Source organism: Manis javanica, chromosome 2 (genome assembly GCF_040802235.1).
Source record: "Manis javanica isolate MJ-LG chromosome 2, MJ_LKY, whole genome shotgun sequence".
Lineage (NCBI taxonomy): Eukaryota > Metazoa > Chordata > Mammalia > Pholidota > Manidae > Manis > Manis javanica.
Window position 1 is genome coordinate 104,454,955 of NC_133157.1, and position 21,182 is coordinate 104,476,136.

General features: G+C 38.1%; 1 protein-coding gene across 5 annotated transcripts in view; it reads left to right on the forward strand.

The window, feature by feature from the left end:
- Positions 1–476: 476 nt before the first annotated feature.
- Positions 477–21,182, forward strand: part of ODAD2 (outer dynein arm docking complex subunit 2) — a 185,109-nt gene continuing 164,403 nt past the window's right edge. Inside the window, exons 1-2 of one of the 5 annotated variants that reach the window (XM_073229027.1) lie at positions 499–545; positions 17,830–17,946. In XM_073229027.1, coding sequence (XP_073085128.1) covers positions 17,935–17,946 — 12 coding nt within the window. In that variant the 5' untranslated portion in view covers positions 499–545; positions 17,830–17,934. Of the gene's footprint in view, positions 546–14,789; positions 14,914–17,829; positions 17,947–21,182 lie in introns of those variants that run through there. The other 4 variants (XM_073229030.1, XM_073229028.1, XM_073229029.1 and 1 more) reach the window with 4 other exon arrangements.

The window sequence follows — 21,182 nt, forward strand, 5'->3', positions numbered from 1 at the left end:
TTAGTGCGTTCTACAAAATTTGTTTTGGAGACACTTACTGAAGTCTCAAAAAACCCTGTGACAGGCCGGCCCTATGCTATTTTTCGAGAACTCAATGAAGACTTAAGGTGCACAGACCACCTTATGGAACGCCACAGAACACCTGTCTGGAAGCCTGTGGAGAAACACAAATCGGTGTTTCCAACGAGTATTTTCTGCTTCCTGTTACAGAGTTAAGTTGCTGCTAAATTCCTGATTCCCATGAACATAATTAAAGAGAACATTTCCTTCCTGGCGTAGAATCCGGCGAGTCCTCTAGCGAGGGAGGAGTTTGCCTGAAGCTTCTCCTGGGAGGCGGCAAGCCGAGAGGCGCGGGAGCGCGCGCAGGGGCTGCCCGGAGGTGCCTGCGCCACCGCCCCCGGGAGGCCGGGCTCCCCTCGCACTTCAAGGTCGCGGCGGCGCGGGGGCGGGCGCGGGGGCGGTGCTCCGCGAGGCTTCCGGGTGTTTACCTGGTGTCTTAGCAACCAGCGGGCGCGCACCGAGCAGCGCGGACCTGGGCAGTGCAGGTGAGTGCGGCTCGCGGTCGCGGTCGCCCGGCGCAGGGGGCTCTGCAGCCGTGCGGGTCGTTCCAGAAACCCGTTCTTTCTCGGCCCTACTTCTGTCTGCTCTTTGTCTTCCCTTTCTCTACTCCGGCCCGAGATGCGCCCTCTCCTTCGGTCTGCAGCCGCCTTTAACCCCAGCTTCCGCTGTCCTGGCCCGGATTTGGGTACCTCCTGCTCCCTCCTCACCACCCCGTTGGGACCACGTCTACCCTATCCATCCTCTACTTCCCCGGCCGCCTCCCTGCCTGTCTTTCCGTCGTCGCCTTCTGCTTTGCCCTTGCAGCTTTGCTTCCTTCTCCCTGTCCTGTTTCCCCTAACCCCTCATCCCTGGGAACTTACAGGCGATCGTCTGGTTGGTGCCATCATCACGTGTCTTCACACAGGATTTTAGTTTAGTTTGATGCAGGGCCCTGTCGATGTCAGTTATGAAATTTTAATTTTTCTATAGGTCTCCCTGAACAGCTTCGTCATACTCAGAATCCCGGGTATGCAGACTCCTTATCCATGTTACTAGCAGCATTTCTCCATCTCAGTGGATGCTGACATTCCCGCGGCCTCATAAAGAGCACGGTTTTTGCTTCTGCGCAAGTGTCACAGAAATTACTCACGAATGGGTTTAATTTTATTAATGATACCGGAAGTTTGCAATTGACCCTTAAAAAAGAAAAACAAATAGTCAGATCTATTTGATTAATAGAGAAAATAAGTGCAAAGTGATTCTCAATTTATGTAAACACATGTACAAAAACTTTATTCCTTTTAACTGTTAAACTTCTTTAAAATCTTACCTTAATTCAAATATATATATTACGTATTCACATGCATTCACTGTAACCATGGTTCTTAGACCAAAATAACTCATGGATTGGCGATGGGTAGAATACTCAGGAGAAGCCTGTCTTGATAAAAGGTGTTAGTTTTTGTATTTTTTTCCTGAGTTATACTGGCCATTTTTTAACACTTCTAGAATTAATGGAATAAATGTAGTTTTGGTTCTTTGGTAACTTAAGATGCCATAAGAAATTTCTCATACATAAGATGAAGAACACCAGATTACCCTATTACCCTGTATTTTCTTTTAAAAATTCTTTTCTTTAGACCTACAAAGCACTTCTCTCTCCTCCTCCCTTACTCTCTCTCACAGCCTTTTTATACATGGTCTCCTCTTCTTTGGGATTTTGTCCCACTTTTTTCTATAATATTGTATTTGCCTTCTGGATGGTCAAAGGCCCCCCCAGAGTTTTTCTTAGGCCTTCTTATAACCGGCCTTCTGCACTCAAGCCTGTGCATTGTTGTAATTCCTGCTTTACTAGATTCAGAAAAGCAGTTTGAAGAGATTTCTTACATTTCTATAAAAATTTATCATTACCACTTTTTTGCATTTCTTAGCTTTTTTAAGTGTCTTCCAGAAGAGTTGCTGTATGATATATTGACTGCCACCATCTCATGTCATCTACGTAATTTCACTTTTTTCTTTAAAAAGGCACAAGAAAGAAATGATGAACATGCTATATCTTTATAAAATATTGAAAACAAGTATTACACTCAAGGTTAAAAACAAACCGAACTCTTCACCTAAGCTTTTCTGTATAAAATAAAGCTATTTGCACCCATTCTTAGTTTGTACTACTCATAATACTAGTAAACTCAAGAGTGTCCCACATAAATATCAGTATATGCAATAGAAACAAAACATTGGAATGCTAGAATAAATGCACAGAACAGATTTGTAACTGATTTGCACATTTTATTATACCAGCAATTGTATATATATGCATATATGTAAGTATGTACATACACATATTAGATCAGTTGTAATCAACCCTATCTGGTTCGATACTTGGTTTTTATAGCAAATATTTTATAATGCCATCTTTACTATTCTGAAATCAAAATCAAAGATAACAATCCTGCATATGTGCTTAGTTTTAAATATCAATAGTGTTCTGACTGTAAAATATAGTTTTAATAAAATATCAACATGTAAATGCTCAGGTACCACCACATTACAATATATAATGTAGTCAGATGCTGCAGCCTTACATAGAATTACTGCATTAGCTCCAAATGTAGGCTGATATAGATGTGTCATTGAACCTTAGATTATATGAGTAGCCCTGCCATCAACAGCATGATTTACAAAATATTGAGCTATAAATGTTATCTTTTTAAATTTCATCTTTTAAAAGATAATTTCTATTTAGCAAAAGTGAAATTTATTTTAATTTCTGCTTTACATTTTAATGCTAGACTCTTCTGGTAAACACCTTAAACAAGTTAAACAGATTCTCATTTATTCTTACATCTCTCACTTTTGTTCTTAAGGAAGTTATGAATTACAATAAAATGTTTTGGGCAGGATATGTGGGCAAGGAGTACAGTATTTGGATTGTTCAAATATTCTGTACCATCAATCTGTACTATCCCAACTTTCATAAAAAATTAAATTTCATAGTAATGCTCTTGTTTTATTTCTTACTAATTCAAAAGACACTCAGGGAACTCACAGAACTCTCAAAATTATGAGTTCATCAGATATGAGGACTATAAGAAAGGCAGAATAGTGGAGTTCATTTTATAGCATAATTTGAAATAGTGTGTGGCCCAGCTCAGAAGAGCATTGCTCACGTAACCCCCCCATCCCAGTAGAGGTGCACATCAAAGGCCTTGATGCCAACCCCCTCCAATTCTTTTTTCCACTTTTGGAGTTTTCTACTTCCATTTTCTGCCTAGTTATTTGAATTTTCTCTCTTCAGCCCTGGGAAATGAGACACAAGTTATTCAATTCAGTGCATAGAGATACAGGAAAATCCTTAAGTATTTGTCAGTTTTACTTAGAGCTGGTTCAGCAAAAATTAGCTATTTCATTGAACTAAAGAGCAATCAATTTAAAAAATCAACCTTCAAGATTAATAAGCAGAATGTGGGTTGGGTACTATTAGCGTAAAATCCTGAAAATGAAAAGGTAGATGGATTATCTCTAAGTCTTTCTCTTCTGATGTAGAGTGTGTGCTCAGCTCACGTCTGAGCCTTGACTGATCCCATGGGCATGGCACTGACAAGATCAGTGCAGTAGACTGCTGCTGGCTATGGAGATGGAACCTTGCAAATTACCCCCCTAAACGAAGCGATATTGAAAGAAATTATGATGTTTGTGAAGAGTTTTATCTATAAATATCCCCAAGAGGCAAAATATATTTTTATAGAACCACTTGAATAGAAAACAAGTTTGGACCCCTCAGCATATGAATCAGTTTATATTGTTGGGTGAGCCAGTTGATTGCTTCTAGAATTGAGTATCTTCATTGTACATATTTTTATTAATTGGTTGTATTTCAGGGCAAATAATGTAACAAATAGGAATCCGAGGAATCTTCTGAGCCAGCGACTGCAAGCTAGGGGCACTCAGGTGGACTTTGAGGGGGTTTTGTTTGGCCAACACACTGTTCATCTAATTTTTAAATATAAATTTAGATTTCCCCAGGTCACCATGCTCTAACATTTGCTTTTGCTTTATTTCTGGTCTTTCCGCTCCTCCATATAACCTGAAGATGCCATTAGGCATTGGTTTTGTGACCTCTGACATAGACCAAATCCTTTCTCATACTTAAATCTATAAATTCGGGGGTGGCAGAGAGGATGTGTGTGGGGTCACATTTGCCCAATATAAAGGAGAAACTTTTCTTTGTTTTTTGTTTTTTTATTTTTGTATCATCAATCTACATGAGGCACATTATGTTTACTAAACTGCTCCCTTCACCAAGTACCCCCCACATACCCCATTACAGTCACTGTCTTATCAGTGTAGTAAGATGCTGTAGAATCACTACTTGTCTTTTCTGTGTTGCACAGCCCTCCCCATGCCTCCCCCCACATTACACATGCTAATCATAATTCCCCCTTTCTTTTTCCCCACCCTTGTCCCTCCCTTCCCACCCATCCTCCCCAGTACCTGTTAGTTCATTCTTGGGTTCTGTGATTTTGCTGCTGTTTTTGTTCCGTCAATTTTTTCTTTGTCTTATACTCCACATATGAGTGAAATCATTTGGTACTTGTCTTTCTCTGCCTGGCTTATTTCACTGAGCATAATACCCTCTACCTCCATCCATGTTGTTGCAAATGGTAGGATTTGTTTTCTTCTTATGGCTGAATAATATTCCATGGTGTATATGTACCACATCTTCTTTATCCATTCATCTACTGATGGACACTTAGGTTGTTTCCATTTCTAGGCAACTGTAAATAGTGCTGCAATAAACAAAGGGGTGCATGTGTCTTTTTAAAAATGGGCTGCTGTATTCTTAGAGTAAATTCCTAGGAGTGGAATTCCTGGGTCAAATGGTATTTCTATTTTGAGCATTTTGAGGAACCTCCATACTGCTTTCCACAATGGTTGAACTAATTTACATTCCCACCAGCAGTGTAGGAGGGTTCCCCTTTCTCCACAACCTTGCCAACATTTGTTAATGTTTGTCTTTTGGATGGTGGTGATCCTTACTGGTGTGAGGTGATATCTCATTGTGGTTTTAATTTGCATTTCTCTGATGACTAGTGATGTGGAGCATCTTTTTATGTGTCTGTTGACCATCTGAATTTCTTCTTTGGAGAACTGTCTGCTCAGCACCTCTGCCCATTTTTTAATTGGATTATTTGCTTTTTGTTTGTTGAGGTGTGTGAGCTCTTTACATATTTAGGTGTCAACACTTTATTGGATCTGTCATTTATGAATATATTCTCCCATACTGTAGGATGCCTTCTTGTTCTATTGATGATATCCTTTGCTGTACAGAAGCTTTTCAGCTTGAAATAGTCCCACTTGTTCATTTTGCTTTTGTTTCCCTTGCCCAGGGAGATATGTTCATGAAGAATTCACTCATGTTTATGTCCATGAGATTTTTGCCTATGTTTTTTTCTAAGAATTTTATGGTTTCATGACTTACATTCAGGTCTTTGATCCATTTTGAATTTACTTTTGTGTATGGGGTTAGACAATGATCCAGTTCCATTATCTTACATGTAGCTGTCCAGTTTTGCCAGCACCAACTGTTGAAGAGGCTGCCATTTCCCCATTGTATGTCCATGGCCCCTTTAACATATATTAATTGACATATATGTTTGGGTTGATGTCTGGAGTCTCTATTCTGTTCCACTGGACTATGGATCTGTTCCTGTGCCAGTACCAAATTGTCTTGATTACTGTGGCTTTGTAGTAGAGCTTGAAGTTGGGGAGCGAGATCCCCCTCACTTTATTCTTGCTTCTCAGGATTGCTTTAGCTATTCGGGGTCTTTGGTGTTTCCATATGAATTTTTGAACTATTTGTTCCAGTTCATTGAAGAATGCTGTTGGTAGTTTGATAGGGATTGCATTTAATCTGTATATTGCTTTGGGCACGATGGCCATTTTGACAATATTAATTCTTCCTAGCCAGGAGCATGGGATGAGTTTCCATTTGTTAGTGTCCTCTTTAATTTCTCTTAAGAGTGTCTTATAGTTTTCAGGGTATAGGTCTTTCACTTCCTTGGTTAAGTTTATTCCTAGGTATTTTATTCTTTTTGATGCTATTGTGAATGGAATTATCTTCCTGATTTCTCTTTCTATTAGTTTATTGTTAGTGTATAGGAAAGCCACAGATTTCTGTGTGTTAATTTTATATCCTGCAACTTTGCTGAATTCCCATATTAGTCTAGTAGTTTCGGAGTGGAGTCTTTAGGGTTTTTTATGTACAATATCATGTCATCTGCAAATAGTGACAGTTTGACTTCTTCTTTACCAATCTGGATTCCTTGTATTTCTTTGTTTAGTCTAATTGCTGTGGCTAAGACCTCCAGTACTATGTTGAATAACAGTGGGGAGAGTGGGCATCTCTGTCTTGTTCCCGATCGCAGAGAAAAAGCTTTCAGCTTCTCGCTGTTCACTATGATGTTGGCTGTGGGTTTATCATATATGGCCTTTATTATGTTGAGGTACTTGCCCTCTATACCCATTTTGTTGAGAGTTTTTATCATGAATGGGCGTTGAATTTTATCAAATGCTTTTTCAGCATCTATGGAGATGATCATGTGGTTTTTGTCTTTCTTTTTGTTGATGTGGTGGATGATGTTGATGGATTTTCGAATGTGCCATCCTTGCATCCCTGGGATGAATCCCACTTGGTCATGGTGTATGATCCTTTTGATGTATTTTTGAATTCGGTTTGCTAATATTTTGTTGAGTATTTTCGCATCTACGTTCATCAGGGATATTGGTCTGTAGTTTTCTTTTTTAGTGGGGTCTTTGCCTGGTTTTGGTATTAGGGTGATGTTGGCTTCATAGAATGAGTTTGGGAGTATTCCCTCCTCTTCTATTTTTTGGAAAACTTTAAGGTGAATGGGTATTATGTCTTTTCTGTATGTCTGATAAAATTCCGAGGTAAATCCATCTGGCCCGGGGGTTTTGTTCTTTGGTAGTTTTTGATTACTGCTTCAATTTCGTTGCTGGTAATTGATCTGTTTAGATTTTCTGTTTCTTTCGGGGTCAGTCTTGGAAGGTTGTATTTTTCTAGGAAGTTGTCCATTTCTCCTAGGTTTCCCAGCTTGTTAGCATATAGTTTTTCATAGTACTCTCTAATAATTCTTTGTATTTCTGTGGGGTCCGTCGTGATTTTTCCTTTCTCGTTTCTGATTCTGTTGATGTGTGTTGACTCTCTTTTCCTCTTAAAAAGTCTGACTAGAGGCTTATCTATTTTGTTTATTTTCTCAGAGAACCAGCTCCTGGTTTCATTGATTTTTGCTATTGTTTTATTCTTCTTAATGTTATTTATTTCTTCTCTGATCTTTATTATGTCCCTCCTTCTGCTGACCTTAGGCCTCATTTGTTCTTCTTTTTCCAATTTCGATAATTGTGACATTAGACCATTCATTTGGGATTGTTCTTCCTTCTTTAAATATGCCTGAATTGCTATATACTTTCCTCTTAAGACTGGTTTTGCTGTATCCCACAGTAGTTGGGTCTTTGTGTTGTTGTCGTTTTTTGTTTCCATATATTGCTGGGTCTCCATTTTGATTTGGTCATTGATCCATTGATTATTTAGGAGCGTGTTGTTAAGCCTCCATGTGTTTGTGAGCCTTTTTGCTTTCTTTGTACAATTTATTTCTAGTTTTATGCCTTTGTGGTCTGAAAAGTTGGTTGGTAGGATTTCAATCTTTTGGAATTTACTGAGGCTCTTTTTGTGGCCTAGTATGTGGTCTGTTCTGGAGAATGTTCCATGTGCACTTGAGAAGAATGTGTATCCTGCTGGTTTTGGATGTAGAGTTCTGTATATGTCTATTAGGTCCATCTGTTCTAGTGTGTTGTTCAGTGCCTCTGTGTCCTTATTTATTTTCTGTCTGGTGGATCTGTCCTTTGGAGTGAGTGGTGTGTTGAAGTCTCCCAAAATGAATGCATTGCGTTCTATTTCCTCCTTTAATTCTGTTAGTATTTGTTTCACATATGTTGGTGCTCCTGTATTGGGTGCATATATATTTATAATGGTTATATCCTCTTGTTGGATGGAGCCCTTTATCATTATGTAATGTCCTTCTTTATCTTTTGTTACTTTCTTTATTTTGAAGTCTGTTTTGTCTGATACTAATATTGCAACACCTGCTTTTTTCTCTCTGTTTGCATGAAATATCTTTTTCCATCCCTTGACTTTAAGTCTGTGCATGTCTTTGGGTTTGAGGTGAGTCTCTTGTAAGCAGCATATGGATGGGTCTTGCTTTTTTATCCATTCTATTACTCTGTGTCTTTTGATTGGTGCATTCAGTCCATTTACATTTAGGGTGATTATTGAAAGGTATGTACTTATTGCCATTGCACGCTTTAGATGCATGGTTACCAAAGGTTCAAGGTTAGCTTCTTTACTGTCTAACTGTCTAACTTAACTCGCTTATTGAGCTATTATAAATACAGTTTGATGTTTCTTTATTTCTCTCCCTTTTTATTCCTCCTCCTCCATTCTTTATATGTTAGGTGTTTTATTCTGTGCTCTTTTGTGTTTCCTTTGACTGCTTTTGTGAGTAGTTGATTTTTTTTTTTTTGCCTTTAGTTAGTATTTGGTTGGTCTGCTTTCTTTGCTGTGATTTTATTTTCTCTGGTGACATCTATTTGGCCTTAGGAGTGCTTCCACCTAGAGCAGTCCCTCCAAGATACCCTGTTGAGGCGTTTTGTGGGAGGCAAATTCCCTTAACTTTTGCTCGTCTGGGAATTGTTTAATCCCTCCTTCATATTTAAATGATAATCGTGCTGGATACAGTATCCTTGGTTATAGGCCCTTCTCTTTCATTGCATTAAATATATCATGCCATTCTCTTCTGGCCTGTAAGGATTCTGTTGAGAAGTCTGATGACAGCCTGATGGGTTTTCCTTTGTAGGTGACCTTTTTTCTCTCTCTGGCTGCCTTTAATACTGTGTCCTTGTCCTTGATCTTTGCCATTTTAATTGTTGTGTGTCTTGGTGTTATCCTCCTTGGTTCCCTTGTATTGGAAGTTCTGTGTGCTTCCGTGGTCTGAGAGGCTATTTCCTTCCCCAGTTGGGGAAGTTTTCAGCAATTATTTCTTCAAAGACACTTTCTATCCCTTTTTCTCTCTCTTCTTCTGGTACCCCTATAATGCGGATATTGTTCTGTTTGGATTGGTCACACAGTTCTCTTAATATTCTTTCATTCCTGGAGATCCTTTTATCTCTCTCTCCCTCAGCTTCTATGTGTTCCTCTTCCCTGATTTCTATTCCATTTATGACTTCTTGCATCTCATCCATTCTTCTCTTAAGTCTTACCAGAGATTGTTTTATTTCTATATTGTCCCTCCCAACTTTATTCATTAGCTCTTGCATTTTTCTCTGGAGCTCCATCAGTATGGTTATGACCTTTATTTTAAATTCTTTTTCAGGAAGATTAGTTAAATCTATCTCCCCAGGCTCCTTCTCATGGGTTGTCTGTGTTATTTTTGTCTGAATCAAATTTTTCTGCCTTTTCATGGTGATAGAGGTAGACATAGGCAGTTGGCGCATGTGTTCGCTGGGAGAACAAAGTCCCTTCTTGCCTGGTGTTCCCCTTCCTCTCCTGCGAGAACGGCGACCCCTTGCGGCTTGTGCTGGGCAGCTGCTCACCAACGGGTCCACTGAGTCTGGTCTGGGCTGCTGCAGAGGAGGCTCTGCATGGGTGCTGTGAGTGTGGCTAGTCCCAGGCTGCTCCTTTGCTATGGCGGGGCCGCACCAGAGGGGGAACGGGTGAGAGGTTGTTTATCACCGTGAGGGGCCTCAAAGCTGCACTGTCGCCAAAGAGGTTAGAGCACCTGGATTTCTCCGGGGTTCCAAGCTGCTGGGCTGAGTGTGCCAGGATGCTTCCGTCCAGCTGTGAGGCCCCTGTCCCTTTAAGACTTTCAAAAGGCACTAGCTTTTCTTTTGTCCTGGGGTGCCAGCTGCAGGGACCCACTCGCAGGTTTTGCTGTTCCATTTCCCTAATATCCAGCACACCAGGCACTGTGTGTCTGCTGTCCTCCCACCGGGGAGCTGGGGTGTGGCATGCACTCAGGTCCCGCTGGGCCGCAGCTTGCATCTTACCCCCTTCATGAGGTGCTGAGTTCTCACAGATGTAGATGTAGCCTGGCTGTTGTGCTGTATCTTCTGGTCTCTCTTTTAGGAGTAGTTATATTTGTTGTATTTTCAGAAATATATATGGTTTTGGGAGGAGATTTCCACTGTCCTACTTATGGTTCCATCTTGGCCCTTCCCCCGGGAGAGACTTTTTAACAATTAGCTCTCTCCTTAAATGAGAACCTTCCAAATCTGAGATTATGAAATAATCCTACCACCACCTCATAGAGTGGGCTATTGATCTATCTCTTTTGAACATAACTAAAATATATATATATATTTATATAAATTACATGTTTATTAGTGTAATTGCATGATTATGTGTAATATATGATACTGTAATTACACACAATAAATACATATAAATTCATATATTAATCTTGTTTGTTTTGGTCAGCCTTAGTTAATTTTCCACTTCCAAAATTCTGCCTCTTTTCTTCTACCATGTTCCTTTTTGGTTTTGCATCTGAATTTTAAAAGTCTGACCTGATTGAAAACAGTTCCCTAGAAGGCAAAGCTTCCTATCAATGTGTTTTCTATTTTTCCCTTTGGGATTATTTGTGAAAATAAGCACAGAATTTCATTTTTATAATTGAAAAACCATCCTTGAGCTGCACTTCAAGAGCGCTTTAGTTCTAATATCATGGTTTTCCTTCTTACTAAATTGTGTGAAATTTTTTTAAAATTATATTTTATTTCTAATTGTGCCTATGGTCACTTTATCCTGAAGGGCTTCTCATTCTTCATTGCTCCCACCTAAGTCCAGAGCAGTATCATACATTTCTAAGCTTTGAAAGATGAACTCATCTGCAGAACCAATTAAAAACACATGAACTACTTAGTACAAGAATGGATTTAAAGCAGATGTCAGAAGAGTATCAAGAGTGTCATTGTCTCTTGCCTCTGCACTAACTTTGTGTCCCAGGTACAAACAAATGTGTGACCTAGTTAGGTGGGCTATTATGCACACCTCAGATGTACCACTATTTCTCTTTCTCTATCCTTGTCCAATTTATTTTTGCTTTATTTCATTCTTTTATCTCTGCGTACAGAGTATGCAGTGTCCCGTCTTAAGCAGAGTGTTTTGACATTTTGACACCATGTATTTTTGAATGACCTAGACCCTTATTGTCTTTTTTCCATTAAATTTACAATGCAGCTTCCCTTGGGCCAGTTCTTCTGTCCATCCTTTTTGTGTTTGACATTTATTGATGACATTTTTGATGTTGGAAGGGATGACAGGGGTCTAATAGTAGCACTTGTATCTGAAGGAAACCATGCCTGTGTGGCTTGATTTAAAAAAAAAACAGGTACTGCTTACCCTGAAGAAGGCAAAGGACAGAGGTATTTTTGTAATAATGGAAAATGCCAGATGCTTTCACATCCAGGTCTTGACCATATCCCTTGTTCTATCCCCTAAACCAAAGAACTGCCAGAGAGGCATAGCTACTGGGTGTTTGCTCTGTCTAGCAACATAATAAGTGATGTAAACCAAAGATGCTCTCAATGTCCAGAGAATGTCTTATCAAAATAGCCCCAATTAATTCATTGTTTGCCTTTAGTTCACATGCACTCTTCTTGCTTAGCTGCTGGCCCTTTGCACTGCATTTATGCCTTTATTTAAAGTGGGAAAGTGACTCTCCTTTCAGATAGGATTCCTGTCTCTAAGTGCATGTACATGTCTAAGTCATCAGGAAGGATTTGAGCTTGTAGTCTCTGGATGTTCTTGGATGTTTTCGAATATTTTGGCAGTTTCTTCTTCTTGGGGATAAACATTTCCTCAGGCCTCTGTCCCAAAATGACTCAGTTTTATGTACACTGCAAGTCTGTTGAAGTAAGTAAGCTACCCCCTTCTGTTGATCTCTACAGATATTTTGGGGACTTGGTGGCTTCTGATGTTGTGCATCTCCAAAGGTACTTTCTGCAGCAGCCAATAAAAGTTTGATCAGCCTTCTTCTGAACTAGGCTAATAGGCCTCTGACATTGTAGTCACACACTGAAAAGGTTTTACATTTCATCAACTGTCTTTCCTCTTGTGCAGATTGTTACTAACTGAATAGATTAGCATAGCACTTTTCACATGTTGCATGATTCATTCTTCTTTAGATTTCATTCCCAATGTACAGCTGTTCATCTGGTAATAACATCTGTCATCATCTCTCCATATTCGATTTTTTGGGGGAAATATATTTTCATTTTAATGGAAATCAGAGACCTCCTTATATTACCATTTTCAATTACTTTTTTTGTTATCAGACAGGATGAGATTAATAATCTTCCTACAGCACCTCAGAACAAAGCCCAAATCCCCTGTAAACTAACAACAAATGACACCATTCATTGATTAACACCATCTGTTGGTGTACACACTGCTGAGGGGTTTCGATTCTCCAGAATGTAGCTTGGGAAATTTATAAATTGGATAAATGTTCAGAATCACTGTGGAAATGTTATGAACTGTTCTTTTCTCTCCTCTGGTAGAACTATGATTTTTTGAATCACATCTGCTTTAGTATTGCAGTATTTTAGTTGAAAATCTTGCTCTACTGTGTCTCAATAGTATGTATGAGTTGGGACAAAATTCTATGCTGGTAAGAGTTCTATATGGAAAAGTCAGGTCCTGAACAATGATTTTCTTCCTTGAAAATGCATGCTTCACTCACAATGCATACCTTTCTGGTCCTTAGTTTTCTGATTAATATCAGTAAGAGCTGAACTACATGATCTCCAACCTTAAAATCATACTGTTTTATGAGACAATAATTGTATTTGGGTAAAATTTCTAAGTCATGGTATTAAGATAAACAGCCATAACTTTTGTTATTGAGTTCTTTGGTCTTCGTCCCTGAGAATTAGTAGTTTCTCAACCATAGGCTTATTTCCCTTGTTATTATTTAGACATACATATATTGAGTAATTACTATGCTGGACATTACACCAGATATGGGGGATTAAATAAGGCTTTTTCCTGATCTCTTGCTTTATAGTATATACTATTTTTAGCTCCCTTCCCTAACTCCAGTTTAAGTCTTTTGATTAACTCAATGGATTTTATTTACAGTGCATTCTTTTTGACCTTCATGAGGCAGGAGTAGTATTTTTCTAAGAGCCCTTTTTTCAGGTGTTAGAAACCAATATAATATGTATAGATCAACAGCACTTCAATTACAAAAAGAAAGAAAAAGAAACTGTGAGTCCAGAAACTGAACACTGCTGGTCCACATCCTTCCCTTGCTGGTGTTTGAGTTCCTATTGCTCTGTTACATGCCAGGTTTCAACTGGTAGGAGCAATGAAATATATCACCTGTGCCCTTCCATTCTCCCATTTCTCAGCAGGAGTTGACTCTTGTTCAATACAAAATTAAATATACTTATTTAAATTTCACTTCATTTCTTAAGTATAATACTAGAAAGTAGTTTGCACCTACTTAATCATTCTCTAAAACACATTTCTTTGTGAGTCTTTTTAAAAAAGCCTCCAAAAATTAGTTACAAAAAGGGCTTTCAGAATTGTAGGAAAAAACACAGGGAAAATAAATTATGGACATTATTGCTATTGACTTAATGCTAAATTTTATTGGAGTGAAATTTTAGTTTATTGCATGGGATATTTCTAGTTCTAAAAATTAGAATTTATAGTCAACATTGCTAAAACATTCTAATGGGGTTTCATCTAATTCTGAAGACATTAAGTGGCCTTGTTATTTTCAGTTTCTTAGGACTATAAAGTATTAAATTATAATGTAAATATCATGTAAAGTTTATAGGGTTTAAAACTTGTTCAATTTTCTAGTGTTTTCTAGTATTATACTTAAGAAATGAAGTGAAATTTAAATAAGTATATTTAATTTTGTATTGAACAAGAGTCACTAATTTTGTGACATTTTGACATGTTATAAGGGAAAACATGACTCAAATTAATTGCAGTACTTGGTTTATGTGTAGTTTAACTGCAATTTTAATTGCAAAAAAAAAGACAATCCCCTACTATAATGGACTGTTTTTGTGTGGTTTCTCTAGATTCTGTTTGAAAGTATTTTAAATGAATTTCTTAACATGTATTTCAGAGAAATACGTTTAAATTTGGTAACTGTTAAGAACAATATAGAACTCAAACGTTTCTCAGGAAAAGGAGAATGAACAGTCTTGGAATCTATTGAATATACAACAAAATGTGTAACACACTACAGTTATATGTATGTATCTGTCCTATATATACAGCTGACCCTGAACAAAGGTTTGAACTGTGTGGGTCCAGTTATGTATGAATTTTTTCAACAAATAGACCAGAAAAATCTTTCAGATATTTGTAACAAATTGAAAGATATTTTCTTTTCTCTGACTTTATTGTAAGAATACAGTATATAATATATATAATTTCTGCACAGAGGAAGGTTTTTTATCTTCAGATTTATTTTATGCTATGTACTTTTCTCATGATTTTATTTTCAAAATGCTTTAGCTACGTTGGAATAAATTGAATATTTAAGAAATGAGACAAATTTCCAATCATTTTTTTTAACATATTTTACAAGACTTTAGGGTAAGGAACTCCTTTTAACTGATTGATAATTGGTTTCAGATTATGAATTTTCAAATGGATGTCAAGCCCCACCTTGGAGACAAATTCATGGGGAAATTTGTTATGTGCTGGTGAAACCACACGATGTTGAAACTTTGTGCATTACTTGTAGTGCAGAAGAAGTATTTTTAAATGGTGTAAGTAATTTTTTAGAAACAATATTAACTCTGATGCTTAGCTGGGTCTCTTAATGTAGGCATGTCTCCCAGATGGAATCCTGATGACTGTAGAAAATGAAATACTGTTTTGTAGGATTGAAGCAGATCCTTTGCTATGTGTTTGCTGGGCAGATCCAAAACTGTCTCAGAATTAGCCCTAATGTTCCCTGTTGCAGGTCATCAAGTCAGTCTTCCAAGAAATGACCTTCAAAGGGACCTGTGCCTTTCTATAAAATGAAAACTTCATGCATAATATATTCACTGATTAGTTACACAAGTATTAGTCCTGAGCACTCAGGTAATAATACAACAGCATTAACTGCAGGTTTTAAGTTAAGCATTCAGAGGACAAAGGTAAGAGGAGGGTATTGAAATGTGGAAACCTGGAGGAAGTGCCCCAGGAAGATGGGACCCAGCAGTGTGGAGAGGGGGCCTGCCAGGCTGTGATGGTTCCTTAGGGTCTCAGAAGAGGGCCCTTGCCCAGCTGGAACTTAGACCTCTGAAGAGTGGACCCTGCCTGTGTGGGTGATGATCCCTTAGGGGCTCAGATGAGGGGCCCCCACAGAACGATGACCCACACCTCTGAGGAATGGTCACTTCAGGTTGTGCTGGCCCCCTTGGAGCTCAGGTGGTCTCCATGAAACTGCGACTCAAAGCTCTGAGGAGCACACTGCCCAGTTAGTGCTGGTCCCTCAGGAGCTCAGAGAAGGATCTTTGCAGAGCTAAGACCCAGACCTTTGAAGATGGAGCCTGGGTGGGCAGATGATGGTATTTCTGAGGGGCATGAAGAGCTCAGTTCTGGGAGTATGGGCAAGACACTGAAAATTGGAACCAACTCTTGCTACTGGAAGCAACTGTCACCTCAGCAGTGAAGGACCATTGCTGGGGGTGATCCCACCAGGAACAGGGAATGGGTAGGAGAGAGGGAGTATGTTCCAGCTCTCTCTTCCAGCCTTTCAGTCTTCCTTTCATGTCCTGCTGGCAGAGGAGAAACACAATTGTGCAGATTCCCAGCCCTGAGTTAAAACAAAGCAGAGGGGAGATGGGTGAGCTCTGAGCTGAGAGGGAAATAGCATTTAGGCTCCTGAATCTTCTAGATTAAAAAACTTTATTTTTAGTCTCATACCTGTAGTATGAACTTAGTCTCAAGTTCAGTGATGTTAGCTAGGAGCTCAGCTTTCTCCTCTGCAACACCCTACCCTTAGTTTGATTCATGTAAACCACTAGCCAAATTCTGCAGTGAGGACCCGCATCCTTAATGGGGACCCAGCTGTCACATGGGACCACTTGGAGAGTTGTCACACCTTAGCCTGAGTTGGTGTCAAAATGCTGGGGCCACTTTATTAGTGGCTTGCAGGCATCCCCTCTGACATGTCTTTTGGTGTTTTTCTTATCAGTGTGACACTTTAGCTTATTTCTGCACAGAGGAGGTAGACAACCTAAATATAATTTGCTTTTGGTGTGTTATGATACTTAGAAAAGTGAAATCTTCAACTGGAAAATAATCAATAAAAAAAGGAGTGATTTTTTCTGACCTTTTAGAGTGGGGCAAGGATCCTTTGTTTCTATCAAAATATTAATCCACATGCAACTATATTTGATACAGAAATACCTAAGTATTCTTCTCTGTTTAAAAAGTGAAAGATAGGCGACATGAAATTATTCAGTGACTACAACAAAATGTATAACACACTACAGTTATATGTATGTATCTGTCCTATATATACAGCTGACCCTGAACAAAGGTTTGAACTGTGTGGGTCCAGTTATGTATGAATTTTTTCAACAAATAGACCAGAAAAATCTTTCAGATATTTGTAACAATTTGAAAGATATTTTCTCTTCTCTGACTTTATTGTAAGAATCCAGTATATAATATATATAATATATAAAATATGTGCTAATCAACTTTTATATTATTAGTAAGGCTTCCAGTCAACAATAGGCTATTAGTGAAGTTTTTGGGGAGTCAAAGTTATAGACTTTTGACTACATAGGGGATTGGTGCCTCTAACCCCTGTGTTTAAGGGTCAACTGTATATGGTTATATATATATATATATATATGTGTGTGTGTGTGTGTGTGTGTGTGTGTGTGTACATATATATATAATGCTGCAGTTATATGTATTTATATATAGTTTTTTATATATGTATGTGTGTGTAGTATGTATATTTGGTTAAGGGAGAATAATAGGGGTGGGACAGAAAAGGAAATGAGGAGACAGATGAGAAAGAAGAGGGTCAGAGGCCAGGGGTGGAGGGACAGATGGTTACATAGAGATCATAATCCTATCAAATAAGCCTATAGCAAGTGTGCCACACACAGAACAAGAGCAGACTGTGACAAATAGAAACAGCCTTCTCTGTGGTGACATTCTAACCTGGAAGCCTTTTTTGACTTCATCAGAGGCTCTTGAAGTCATAATGCATTTTTACATTAAAGTGGTACAGAGGGAAGAGGGCTCTCACTTCTTTCCTGAATAGCAGAGTGTCCTGCATGCACATGGAAGGTAAAGGCTTATTGAACGAATGAATGAATGAATGAATGACACTAAGTTAAGAGGGAAGAATCTGCGTATGTTTCATATATAAAGACGACCACATGGATCCTTTAGAGAGGGAAACACTGTGTCTGCTTGGGTTGTGATGTATTGATCAGGTTCTTACATTGCTGTTACATTAATAATAGCACCAACCTTACAGCACAGAGAAGATAAGTAGTGACTCCATAGCATCTTAACACGCTGATGGACAGTGACTGTAATGGGGTATGTGGCAGGGACTTGATAATGGGGGGAATCTAGTAACCACAATGTTGCTCATGTGCTTTTATATTAATGATACAAAAAAAATTCCAAAAAAAAATAATAGCACCAACCTTTTTCTCACAAAGGGCAAGACAGATGATGAGGGGAAAATTAATTATGAGAGAAAAGGTGCGATTTATAAAGACCTTGTCACATTTTTAAGAGAAAAATCAGCAAAATTTTCAGAAAATATGTCTAAACAGGTAAGTTTAAAGTCTCTTGACTTTTCACAGCATTGTTTTTCTTCACTACAAAACTTTCCATAGAGAGTAATTCTGCCTATTTTTGGACTTGACTTCTAATTATTAGACTGTTTTACACAACATGATATAAAATAAGTATTGTAAATGGAGTATACTTTAGAATGTTTCTGATTTTCTTAGGTGATAGGTATGATATTTCAAATTGCTTTCTAAGTAGGACTTTTTCATCTTCCTTTTAAAATTAATAACGCTTGAAAAAAAAGGACTCAATGCTGTTAATGAATCCTAGATGTCCTGATTATTTTTATCCTTTCTGAGTATCCCATGATCACTATACCTAACTGGACTGTCTTAGTATGGCAACTGCATGGGCTTAAGAACTGTGACTCTTTTGTGTCTTTAGGCTTTTCTATTGACAAGATCACATATTCTGCAAACAGAGATAGTTTTACTTCTTCCTTTTCAATTCAGACATATTTTACATTTTTCTTGCCTAATTCCTGCAGCTAGAGCTTGCAGGACTACATTGAGCAGAAGTGGCAAAACCAGGCTCCTTGTCTTATTCCTGATCTTAGGAGAAAAGCTTCCAGGCCTCCATCATTGAATATGTTGTTAGCTGTGGGCTTGTCATATGTGGCTTTTTCATGTTGAGGAAGTTCCCCTCTGTTCAGTCTTCCTTTTCTTGGTGTACTCCATCATTTTGGTGGAGCTTCCTGAGAAAAAAGGCACTTAGGAAGGAAAAAAAATTGAGGGTTTGAAAAATGTTTATTCTTTTCTCTCAGTTGTTATTTCTATAATGACAGTTTGAAAATGATTTTTGCTTAGCGTTTTAAAGGCATTTTTTTTTTCTGTGACCCGTTTGTTTTGGCTTCTCTCATCTACGAAGTCTTCAGGTTTCTCTCTCATCCCTGATGATCTGTGATTTTCATGATGACATGGTTTGTGCCGGTTCTTGTTTGTTTTTCATCAATGATGGCATGTCTCCTTCAGAACTAGAAAAATATTTTTTGTATCACGATTTTAATCATTTTTTCCTCTATGTTCTCTTTCTGAAGCTTACTAGTTAGATATTGAAGCCGATCCTCTTATCTTCTTTCTGTCATCCCCTTACACCTCCACCCCACTTTCTGCAAATAGTCCTTTATCTCCCAAACACTGTACATATCTTTAAAATTTAAGCCTTCATATTTTTAATGTTTTGTTTTGGATGTTTATTTCTACAGATCATATGCTTTCCTTTCTCCTAGGTAAAACCTAGGAGTGAAACAGCAAAGTCTATGGTAGTTGTATGTTTAAATTTTCCAGCAACTGGTAAGCTGCTTCCCAGAGTGCTTGTAGTGTTCTGCATTCGTGCTGGCAGTGCACGAGAGCTCTGCCCACGGTAGGTAGACTTCTGTCGCTTGTCTATCATTGATATAGTCAGATCTCTAATGTTAGACATTCTAATAGGTGTGTACTGGTGGTATCTCTTGGGGTTTTAGTTTGCATTTCTTGAATACATCCTTTCATAAGCTTATTTTCCATTTATATATTTTAGGTTTAAGAATTTCCTATCCTTTCAAAGTAGGTCTGTTGGTGACAGATTCTCTTAGTTTTCCTTCATCTGAGAACATCTTGACTTCTGCATCATTCCTGAAGAATATTTTCATTGGATATAGTATTCTGGGTTGACAATTCTTTACTTTCAGCACTTGAAAAGTGTTCTGGTTCCTCTGGATTCTATGGTTTCTCATGAGAAATATGTTATTATTTTAATTCTATGGTTTCTCATGAGAAATATGTTATTATTTTAATTGTTTTTTAGCCATATAAATAAAATATTCTTTATCTCTCATTGCTCTTAAGAATCCTCTCTGTCACTAGATTTATGGAATTCGATTATCGTATGTCCTGGCAAGGATTTCTTTGGGCTTATTCTGTGTAGGGTTTGTTCAACTTCTTGCATCTTAGATTTATGTCTTTTTCCAAATTTGGGAGAATTTCAACTATTCTTAGAAAACATTTTCATTCTAACCTCTCTTTCTCCCCTGCTCTGGTACTCTAATGATGTGAATGTTGGAATTGTTGTTTTGGTCCCACAGATTTTGAGGCTCAGTTCATTTTTTTTAACGTATTTTCTCTTTGTTGTTCAGATTAGGTAATTTCTATTGTTTGTCTTCAAGTTCATAGATTCTTTCCTCTTTCTCTCCACCCTGTTGCTTGGGCCTATCCAGTGAATTTCCATTTTGGTTTGTAAATTTCAGTTTCAAAACTTCTATTTGGTTCTTCTCTATATTTTCTTTTTATTTGCTGAGACTTTCTACTTTTTCATTTGTTTCAAGTCTCCATAATTCCTCTTAAAGCATTTTTTAATGATGGTTGCTTTAAAATCTTGTCAGATTATTCCAACATCTATTTCATCCTGCTATAAGCATCTATGCAGTATCCTTTCTCATTCAAGTTTTGATCTCCCTGGTTCTTGGTATGGTAAGTGGTTTTTTTTTTTTTTTTTTACTATATCTTGATCATTTTCCGCATTATGTTGTGAAACTTTGGTTTTTATTTAAATCTTCTGTTTTAGCAAGCCTTCTCTGATACTGAAAGTGGAGGTGAAAGGCCAAGTCTCCCATTTAGTCTCCATGGCCAATCCCGTGATGCCTTCTTTGGGCAGCAGTAGTGGTTCAGTCTCCCCATTAGGCTCTGCTGATGTCACCCTGTCTGGGCAGGGGAGAGTGCCTTATATCCATTCCCGTGGGGACTCCATTTAAACCATGGGAGATGAGCCCATTATTCCCTGGAGGTGGTTACTTTACTGCATCTCTTGAGCTGATCATATGTTTTCCTTTTTTATCTGTTGACATAGTCATTACTTTGACTTTTTAATATTGAACTAACATTGAATCCTGGCATAAGTCCTACTTGGTCCTACCCTGTTTGACACTGCTAGATGTAATTTGATAATATTGTACTGAGGATCTTCGCATCTCTATTAATGAAGGATGTGGTTAGTAGTTATGTTTTAATGTCTTTTGGTGTCTGAATATCTGGGTTTATGGCCTCATAAAATGAACTGGGCAGTATTCACTACTTTTCTTCTTTCTGGAATTCTTCTTGTGGATTGGGTATTAGTTCTTCCTTAAATGTTTGGTAGAAGGTGCCAGTGAAACGATCTGTACCTGTAACTTCTGTTACTGAAAGTTTTTATATGGAGAATTTTATTTCTTTAATAGACATAGAACTATTTAGATTTCCTGGTG